The 10,998-nt window shown below is 47.6% G+C and overlaps 1 protein-coding gene across 1 annotated transcript in view; it reads left to right on the top strand.

The window, feature by feature from the left end:
* Positions 1 to 8,989: 8,989 nt before the first annotated feature.
* Positions 8,990 to 10,998, top strand: part of LOC149348197 (ubiquitin carboxyl-terminal hydrolase 43-like) — a 39,874-nt gene continuing 37,865 nt past the window's right edge. The window contains exon 1 of the mRNA XM_089587987.1: positions 8,990 to 10,927. Within this exon, the coding sequence (XP_089444113.1) occupies positions 9,968 to 10,927 (960 nt within the window). The 5' untranslated portion in view covers positions 8,990 to 9,967. The remainder of the gene's footprint in view (positions 10,928 to 10,998) is intronic.

Here is a 10,998-nt window from a genome sequence, read left to right as displayed (position 1 = left end):
ACAGACCTTCAATCTCCTTCAAAGTACTCCCCACTTGCAATGATACGCTTGTCGAATCTTTCATTCCATTTTTCAAAACATTGTTTAAATTCATCTTTTGTGATGCTTGAAAGTGCCTCCGTCGTTTTTTTCTTCACCTCAGCAACATCAGCGAAACGCTTTCCATTCACCTATTTTTTCATTCTAGGAAACAAAGAAAGTAGCACGGGGCAAGGTCGGGAGAGTATGAGGGTTGAGGAATAGGGGTCATGCCATTTTTGGTCCAAAATTGTCGTAGAGATAGGGCTGTGTGAGCAGGGGCATTGCCATGATGGAAAAACCAGCCACCCGACCGCCACAAATCTGGCCGTTTCCACCGCACACTGTTGCCGAATCTTTTCAAAACATCCAAGTAGAAAGCCTGGCTAACTGTCTTACCCTGCGGAACAAATTCTCAATGGACGACTCCTCTCACGTCGAAAAAACAAATCAGCATTGTTTTGAGGTTTGGTTTCACCTGACGAGCTTTCTTGAGGCGAGGTGAATTTGAAGTTTTCCATTGGCATGATTGTTGCTTTGATTCAGGATTCGATTCAGGAACACTTGAGTTGTCCCCATAGCATCATCCTTGTACGTCTTTCTTAATATTTCAAGAGTTTCCATTCAACTTTTTCCGAGCAAAAATCAGAATTTCACCGGCGCACGCTGTTCACGAAAATAAGCCATTGCAAAAACGACATTCACACAAAACAGTCGTCACTCTAAAACTCTGCCTAAGCTAGTCTGACCTCCTTCAACGACGGCACTCGGCTTACTGACTCTGGAATGATCGTTCTATGCGCTCCTAGTGGCAAAACGCGGTACCACAGAAGCTTTGCCGACCAAAAAATTTAGTCCGGTTTCTTTTGGGTACCCCCTCGTACATACATGTGCATATTCCGATCATCCATTTCCAGATCAAAGTGGTAATGGATACTACCAGGGTTATAATGAGGTACTACAAGTGTAGTAACTGCCAAAAAATAACAGCAGAAGTTACTACCTCGTTACTACTTAATTTTCTTTCGAGGTAGTAACAATGTCGTAGCAACATAGTACATAGGTAGTAAGGGTTAAAAAAAAGGTTGTCACAGCAGCCGTTACTACGTTTTCACTACCTTTTTTTCTAAGAGTGTAGGGCTGTGGCGCACAGCTTAACCGCTGTACCATTGCTCCAGGGATGATATGAGGACTGCCAGCGACCTATGAATGTACAGTTGAGAATTACCAGTTCCGCTTGTATGGGCATTAACCCGATAATGTTATCGCGCCATACCCTTAATGCGGAGCTTAAGTGACCCCTCCAGGTTTTTTTTGTTTGTTTGTTTTTACAGGAAAAAAGTTTTCTACATGCGGTCGTATTTTCAAGCAGAACATAAGCGCTCTATTTCCAGCTAGTTATTTCATAAAGAATGCGTAAATAGGCAGGTTGTCCAAAAAAACTGTTTATCAATAAGATAGTTAGCTTAAGTTTTTTTTGTAACAATTATTTCGTCGCAGACATTACCCTCTCCGGCGCAGCACTTCCTGCGTCAGCGCAAGGTCTTTGTATACGGTTGTTTGGGCACTGTGAAAACTTTTCTTAAGCTTCAGGGTACTGGAGGTGAATATAGTGTATTGGTTAAGCCTCGAATTTAGTGAGTGGGATTTTAAAGAAGTAGCTCGGCCTATGCTCGAGTAAATACGGTAACTGCTCACAGTCTGAGTCAGGTCGTAGCGGAGAGAAGCGTTTGCCGGCGTGCGCTGCGTTTCAGCTTCATAGCTCAGGTCCTTTTACGGTAATTCTATGTTTCGTTTTTATCGTCTTTTGAAGTTTTCACAAAACGTAGAAGTGAAACTTTGAAAGTGGAAACAAAGCGATGTTGTGAAACTAAGCGTCAACGCATTCCAGAATTAATTTCACCAAGAATCGACGGTCTCGTTTTCTAATTACTGGGTTAATTGGTTAAAATGAAATGTTTTCTTAGTGTAAACTTACAGCAAAGATAGTGTCAATAACAGATGATTTAGTAAGAACACGACCGCTGATCCGGATATTAGTGTCTTGATAATATAATTCACGGGTTATGTATAGCCGATTTAACTAGGTTGTAATTACACCGTTACAGCTGAAAAGAGCATGCTGAAAGGCAATGAAGATATTGCTTAGTCCAAAGCTGAGCGCAGCAAGTGACTGTAAAAGCGAATACATCCCGTGGCTCGAGGGTGTAGAATATATGGAGCCTCAGAACGACTTGCTGCGTTGGAAGCGCTAACCTCGACGCACCCTGGACGAAGTACTACAGTCGTGCATACATTAACGTGTTACTGAAGACGCCGTCGAAAAACAGGGGCAGAGTCCGGGCTGGAACACTTCAAAGGGCATTTCCTTGCCGACGGCGGTGAAAACACGGCGTTCCAAAAGAAATAAGTAAAAAGCTGAGGCGAGCTGAAGTAAGCTGAAATAAGCAAAACGAAGTGGCGAAGTTCTAGAACAGGGCGTATAGAAGCTTCGTACGTGCGTTGGCGGGCATGGCAGGTCCTGACTCAATTTGCGCGCCTACGCCGCGCCGCGTACGTTTAGCTCCAGCATCGTTGAAGAAGCCGGAAAGCGACTGTACTTTTTCCTATCTTTTTTGTTTTCAGATTATCGTAGCTTGCGCTTACCAGCCGAGAATCTCCGCGTGGGACGAAAATATATTATCCACTCTAGAATAAGCCCTCTTGGCCAGCTGACTGATCGTGTTGTGTGAGCGTCAGCTTCTGGCATTACGCTCACGCGAAGGCACGCTTAGCCGTATCCGGGCACCAACACGTGCTCACAACGCTCAAGGTACGTAGCCGGTGTTAGCCGTCAAGGGGGTTGTGTCAGCCTCTCGTTGCTAAACTCGGAAAGCTGAATTCACACCTAACGTGTATAGCAGCCACCTTGCGTCTTCGCAGAGCAAGCAAATCAGAATGTTTGATGCATCATGCTTCCTACGCTCGTAATAAACCTTCGTGGGCACGTAAGTTGAGCAAACTTAGAGCACTAAAGGAACTATATATATATATATATCAAAAGTGATTTCTTGGCAGCTGATTGATCAATATCATATCAAGTTACCAGAAATTGAAAACCATAACAGGATTTAATTCATGACGTTTCGGCTGGAGGGCCTGCCTTTTCCGAGTGTGTATATATATATATATATATATATATATATATATATAGCAGACAAGGGAAAGGGAATGAGGGGTTCGTTATACATATTAGAGAAGCCAACAGACACAGACACCAAGGAACACGGGGGATTTTTTTATGTTTATTTATTTTGTGGTGTTGATCTATGGAGGATAATACTGAATATGTTGTCGCTTTAAGATAACTGATTAGAAAAGCAGAAGAAAAAACAACCACATGCCTACGGTGGGAACCGAACCCATGACCTTCGAATTGCGCGTCGGAGGTCGTGGGTTCGCTTCCCACCGGCGGCATATGATTGTTTTTTTTCTCAAAAAGTTATCAAACAGAAGAGATTGAAAGCTCAGTTAAAAATCTCCCTGACTGCTAGAACTTTTAATTTTTTTAAGATGGTGTTTTCTTTGCCAACCTTACATATTCCGCAGTTTTAGTGGTGGAAATCTACCCCGTGAATTTGACAATATACCCTATCCCTAAAAGGCAGAGCGCTAGAAGACAGCTTACTTCCTATTTACTCGTATATAGGCTAATTCGTGTTTGGAGTGGACCTCCACGTGATACACTGTCGTGTCCCTCTGTCGCATCTACAGACGAGTGCTTAATCATAAATACGCCAAGTGATATACCACCTAAATGTGAGAAGAACCCTTGAATAAATTAGAAAGAAAAGTAAACATGCAGACGCATTTTCCCGTACTACTTTACATATAAGGACTGATTTATGGAGTGACTGGGCGACTGCATGCGCCCCCCCCCCCCCCCCCCCCACACACACACACACACCTCTAAAATGCCCTCCAACCTCGACTCTGCCATCCACTAGCCCATTGCTACGGGTATTTTGTGTCATCCTCATTTCGTGAAAACACGCAGCCGGCAGGCTTCGCACACTTAACACAGGAGCTCACGCCTTATTCGTTGAATTCCAGTTTTCGAATTCACGTCCATAATCCCTGGACCCTGACCTGATGCTTCGACTTCCACCCGTCCTCTTACGACGGGAAGTAGCTTTGCTGTACATGTCTCCTGTGGTTTGGTGCAGCTATCACGACGAGGGGTCTGTCTGTCTGTCCGTCCGTCTGTCTGTCTGTCTGTCTGTGTTTCTGTCTGTCCGTCCGTCCGTCCGTCCGTCCGTCCACCCACCCACCCACTTGTTTTCTTACAACGGGAAGTAGCTTTGCTGTACATGTCTCCTGTGGTTTGGTGCAGCTATCACGACGAGGGGTCTGTCTGTCTGTCCGTCCGTCTGTCTGTCTGTCTGTCTGTGTTTCTGTCTGTCCGTCCGTCCGTCCGTCCGTCCGTCCGTCCGTCCGTCCACCCACCCACCCACTTGTTTTCTTACAACGGGAAGTAGCTTTGCTGTACATGTCTCCTGTGGTTTGGTGCAGCTATCACGACGAGGGGTCTGTCTGTCTGTCCGTCCGTCTGTCTGTCTGTCTGTCTGTGTTTCTGTCTGTCCGTCCGTCCGTCCGTCCGTCCGTCCGTCCGTCCACCCACCCACCCACTTGTTTTCTTACAACGGGAAGTAGCTTTGCTGTACATGTCTCCTGTGGTTTGGTGCAGCTATCACGACGAGGGTCCGTCTGTCTGAGAGAGAGAGAGAGAGAGAAAACACGTTTACTCGAAGACGCGTGCACTCCATTTGATAAGTGTGCACGCTGTAGTAAAAAATAAATCCACCGCCCGCACCGAAACTGTCCTGCATTAATAATGACACCTGAAATATCGGGCAGCGTGGGAGGGAGCCGAGCTAATTGAGAAGAAGGTGGATGTATATAGTGGGAGGCTCAAAAGGGGGATCATTTTCTCTTGGCTTGCCATTCTACCAGAGAGCCGCCTACAATGTGCGTGGGCGCCTAGTTGGAGCTACCAATAGTTAACTCGGTAACCTGAACTCGAAGAAGACCGAATAAAAATGGAACACTATTTTATAATTGGTGCTTTTAGGACCCACTATTCGGGTTGTTTTTCCTGTTATTCGTGCAAATTTAATGCTCGTTTATGAGCCTACATAAAATTAACAAGAGCTACTGAAGTTGTCGCTACAGTCAGCCACATAAGCCCGCAGGCAGGGAGAGGTTTTCTTGTAAGGATTTTAGCAATCAACTTTTTTTTATTATGGATAGTCCGTCAAAGAATGTGAAGAGGAGGAAGGTAGCTCAAATATTTTTGATTCATGCAGAGTCCGAGTTAAAGAGAGCCTTAAAAATGCGCTTGGTATTGACAGAACCTGAATGTGAATTCGAGTAAACTGGACAATCGAATTAAGCGAGACACTATTGTGGAGTTTCCCCGAGCACTAAATTTAAATTAGAGATCAATCATTTTTTTTCCAGTGCGGGGATCACTTACTCTCCAGAAAATGCGGCGGCGAAGGCTACACAAACCAAGAGGTCAGCTACACTGATGCATTTTGAGGCCCCTGAACATTCCCGGGAACACAATTATTCAGAAACATCATTAAACTATAGGGAATTAGTCCAAAATTTGAGATTACCAAGGAAAATATACGCCGAACCGGACAAAAATCTAAACAGGGAGCAAGGGGTCATCCTACAGAAATTGCGATCAAATTATATCAACCCAGTCAAATTCAGCTATATTTGTCCAAATTCGTACGATCCGCATGGCGCCTTCTGTTCTGAAGTGACTAACTGATACCGCATTGTATGGGCATGCCAGAACAGTCCAGATATTTCTGTGATTCAATAACCCAACAACTGAGGACTGGGAGTGTGTCGCTGTCCAGCTCACATCCGGCAGACCAGCATTGGCTGGTGAACCGGGCAAGAGCGGCGGCAAAGGTCAATGGGCTCCTGGAATGAGGACCCACCCAACTAAATGCGATTTATTCTATGCATTAAAAGTTTTTGTTGCGAAAGCAACACTACGCGAGTCGCCGAGCCATTTCGCGAAGCTGACGAGAGGCCATGGATACTGCGCATGCGCGTGGAGCAGTGACGTCACACGGCGCACAGCTGGCGCGCCGCCGCTGTCGCTGCGCGGGTGACTCAGAGGTGACGCCGCCGCGCGCGCCAGTTGCGAATGCGCAGTAGCGGCGCATAGCTAGCGTGCCGGGGCTGCCGCCGCTGCCGCGCGCTCTCCATCGCCTCTCTCTCTCTCTCCTCGTTGCTTTCGCAATCCTCCAGGTTTAGCCAAAGCTAAACCACTGCCAATTTTTTCTCACTCACTCGCCACTCTGTACTATAGAAGAGCACTTAACCTGAATGGTCAAGCCTGAAGTGTAGTAGTAGAACAATTTTACTCATCGGAAAGTGTGAGGAAATGAATGACGGGATATTCGTATTAAAGTTCATTGTGGGCTCTCTTCCAGACTGTACATTGCGCATCAGGTGGCACAGCACAGCCTTGCAGTGACCTCTTCGGCCCTGCCCGTCACACCGTCCAGATCCGACCTATAGACAACGCATTCTTCCACTGCTCTATTCTGGAAAGCCGAAAAATGCTTTGCAGGTCTGTCCACGGGGCATTCAGAAAGTTCATTTCTTCTTTATTGAGCGCGCGCTAGCAGACGACGCGAGCAGACATGCAGCGCTGACGTGTAAGCAGGGTTTTAAGCCACAAAGCCGAGAAAGACAAAACTTCAGCGAAGAACGCAGTTGATGGATGAACGCAGTTGACCTAGCAGTTGATGGATATACATCATCAGTTACAAAGCTACAACTTTTATTAGTTAGCAAGGATCCCAACCTGCCCTACAAGAATAAAAAAAATCATGAATAAAAAAGAAAACGGCCAGTAATACTTTACAAGCAAAGAATACTACACACCAGGGGTACAAAAATACTGAAAAATCAATGGTTCAAGCATGCAAAAATTAAGCCAGTCATAAATGTCATTCTTGCATTTTTGCCAAACACCTCTTCCTTACGTTTTTACCCTCTCTCCAAGATTGCACAGAGCGTCACTAAGATCGTTAAATACCGCAAATGTGTAATAGTTCCGAGATTTTTTTTACTCTAGTTTGTTAACACACTTTGCTCAATGTATGTTTCTGTTTTTCAGAGTGTTACTTATTTGTGGCCAGGGGCTCTGAAATCGAGATAGTGTGAAAATCGAAACACTTCGCGTACATTTGGAGTGCTTAGCTGGAGTACTATTCGTGTGTTATTCATATTTGCATATTTTGCATGTTTTGCATATTTTATTCTTAAATTAAGAGGAAATTTGCAAATTGTAAACTAGTATGACTGCCATAATTCGTAACCTTTTTGCGCAAATGCTGGCATGGTTATTCCGCGTTAAGTGTTGGTCCACAAGAAGGCCTAAATATTTTAGCACGAATTCAGGTTTTAGAGGCACACATTTACATGTGCAACAATCAGTATAGTGTGTGCAAACTATAGAGGTCGCTTGAGGGTTACAGGCTTATGCCGTGTCATCTGCATATTCAAATATTTTTAAAGTCAGTGGTAAATTACCTAGGCCAGCGCTACCTTGCGGTGCACCGTATTTAATATTTCTAGCTTCTAAATTCATCATTAGTTCTAACGCTCAGTAATCGATTGGAAAAGTAGCTAGCAAAGAACCTTTTAAACGGACCTCGAAAGCCTAAAATATTTAAGCTGCTTATCATTATTGCACGGAACAGTCCAAATGGCTTCTTATTTGAAATGTTTTCTTTTTCTCTCTTTCTTTAAGATTTAATTAATTCGCCTCGCCTGAGGGAGAGGAGGAGACGCGACTAATCACTTACTAACATTTCACTAATGGCGCATACCCGCTCGGCCCAGCGGCGAGCGGAAGTTTTCAGAGACGACGTACTACTGCGCAGACTCAGTTTACTCCGGATAAGGTAAAGTCCACAGAGTGACCTATACAATTATCGCTTTGGAAGCTTCGAGTCGTGCCGAAAATGGTTTGGTTTATTAGGGTTTAACGTCCCAAAGCGACTCAGGCTATGAGGGACGACGTAGTGAAGGGCTCCGGAAATTTAGACCACATGGGGTTCTTTAACGCGCGCTGACATCGCACAGTACACGGGCCTCTAGAACTCCGCCGAAAATCGCCGCAGTATGAACGCACTTAGCCATGATGTAATTCTGCTCTTTTGAAAGCGTAAAACGGCCGCAAACCCGGGAAAAAGACCAATATAGAAACAAAGCAGTTATTAATGCTCTTGCCAAGGAAAATGAAACGCAAATTAAAAAAAAAACACCAACAAAACCTTCCCGTTACAAAAAAACAAAAAATGACCACATTCCTCTCAAGACAGGATAGCCCGAAACTTTTCGGTTTTCGGATCGTTTACTCTAATGAGTATTTTCGCATTTATTATTGGCATCGCCTGTTGACCATTACAAATAAATGACGAAATGTTCTCTTTTTGATGATTCGATATGCTGCTTGATATTTCACTTCGAGCAAACTCAAGAATCAAAGGTAGCGGGAAAAGAACTCCCGAAACCGAAACCAGAACTCAATGCTATTTGAACTGATGTTTGTTTTGAGGTCTATTAATACCTGAAATAAAAAACACCGAAAATAAAAACGAAATACCGTTCGCAAATTTTAAGCGATCTGTGCAAAAGCTAGTGTGACATCTATCAAAAAGAACTAAAAAAAAAGAGAGCCGAAACCGAAACTAATATAAACTTGAAGAACGTAAACGAATTTGAACTTACTTTTTAGTGCATCGCTAGCTTTTAAATAAAAAGCACTAACTCATTTCTTAAAGCTTGCATTTCAGACTTCTGTTTTCAATAATCATTATTTTACAGAAACAAATTTCTTTTACCGTTCATTTCAACTAGCGACCACCAGGGCGCAGCCCCATCGTCGTTTTTATTTTTTTGCTCTTCGCGTAATGGTGGTCGCGGTTGTTGTTGTGTCTATGTTCTTCTTTTGACGGCGCTCCTCGTTGCCCCAGCCGCGTGCAATGTGACATTGAGGGAAGCAGCGAAACGGGCCTCCTACGAGAAGGGAACCAGCGACGCGCAGGGCGAGAACTTCCCCGCTAACCTACATACGCGCCCAGCAACCGCTTCGGGCGCCCGGCCCCCCCAATCGGCCACCACCGACGAAAAGAAACCGAAGTTCCTCGACGGCGTCGTCCTCGAAGTCTTCGTCTACGCGTCGTCATCGCCCGACGTCGTTCCTCTTTCGGGTTGTTTCGTGAGCGCGGCGGCGGACGGGAAAACGTCACGCGTGCGTGCGTCCGCGCTGCGCAGTAGTTGCGTCGTCGCGTGCTGTGTTTACCTCGACCGTCCGCGGACCGACGACGCTAGGAACAATGAATTCGCCGCATCCGCTGCTGCGCTGCTACTGCGGCTGCGTTGGTGGTAGCGCATCGGACGAGTCGCTGTCAACACGTCGTCGCCGTCGCGCCTGTGCAGTGGGCCGCACCTTGTTCGCGCAGTTGTGAGTTAACCAGCGGCGTCAAGTCTCTCGTGGTTTGTGCTGTGATCATCCCCCTCAACAATTCCTTCTTCCCCCACATCCTCGCCCGTTCTGTTACACCAGCTGTTTTTCTGCCAGCCGAGCCAAGAGAGGCGGTGGCTTGGCTGTGACGGCAGCGTTTGAGGGTCAACGACGGAGAGTGTGCGTGCGTTCGGTGGTCCGAGCGAACGCTGTAGCAACAACGGTGTGTCTGTGTTCGTGCGTGAGGCGAGGTAGCTGCAGCGCGTCCGTGTTTCCGAAGGTTTTTCTTGTTGCCTCGCGCGCGTGCCTTCGCCGTCGTCGAGCCGCTCTTCTCAAGGCAACCGCGCGCGCAGCCGCCCTTCCCATGTCGCTGTCATCATCGGCGCCGACGGCGGCAGCTACGCTATGCATTCCTCGAATTCGTCACCACCGCCTTCGCGTCGACGCGGAGGCCAGCAACACAACGGCGGTCACCACCCGGGTTCCTTCTTCACGATTCCTCGATGGATGGGCGGCGGAGGCACCGGCAGCAAGAAACAGCTGCAGTACCGCAGTCTTCGCTCTCTCGAGGACCCGACTTCAACGTCGTCTTCCGTGGCCGGCGCGCCAGCAGCGTCGTCGTCAACTGGCCGCCGCAAGCGTCCCAGCCTCTTCGATCAGATGGTGAAGCGCTTCTTCACGCCGCACATCAGTCACCACCACCACAACCGGGGTTCGTCTTCGGACTCCTGGAACGGTGGCGGCAAGTACTCCGCGCCTTCGAGAAGCGGTTCGCTCCGAGACCTGAGGACGCGAGCCGTGGGTGGTGATCCCGGAGGCGGCGACGACGGGTTCTTCACAGGCAAGCGTCAAGACGCGGGTTCTGCCGCGGCCGTGCTTCCTCGCACTCATGTGCCCGCCGTGGCTGGGATCCGCAACGAAGGCAACACTTGCTTCATGAACGCCGTGCTTCAGTGTCTGAGCAACACGGACGCGTTTGCCGAGTACCTGGTCTCGCGCGCGTACCGCCAGGACCTCGCGGAGGCCAGAGGTGGTCGCGGTTTCTCGTCGTCGTCTTCGGGCGGCGGAGGTTGTGTGGGTGGTGGGTCGTCCTCGACGTCGGCGCTCGTCACCGAGCAACTGGCGCACGTTCTCAGTGCTCTGTGGTCGTGTCGGACCGACGGCGATTTCGCGGCGCGCTTCAAGGCTTGTGTCGAGAAGCACGGCAGCCAGTACCAGGGTAGCGAACAGCACGACGCCCAGGAGTTTCTCATGTGGCTCCTCGACAAGGTGCACGAGGAATTGGCCGACGACGCGACGGCTAGCGGTGCCAGTGGGGCGTCGACGTCGTCTCGAACGAAGCGGGGGTCGCTGAAACGCTCTAAGGTACGCAGCTATGTTACGCAGGAGTTTGGCATGGAACAGCAAGGCAGTGTCCCGGAATGCGTTGTCTTATC

This window comes from Amblyomma mixtum, chromosome 4, assembly GCF_055824585.1.
Source record: "Amblyomma mixtum isolate Tamu chromosome 4, ASM5582458v1, whole genome shotgun sequence".
Classification (NCBI taxonomy): Eukaryota; Metazoa; Arthropoda; class Arachnida; order Ixodida; family Ixodidae; genus Amblyomma; species Amblyomma mixtum.
The sequence above is the reverse complement of the archived record's forward strand: the minus strand, read 5'-3'. Positions and strand labels throughout refer to the sequence as shown.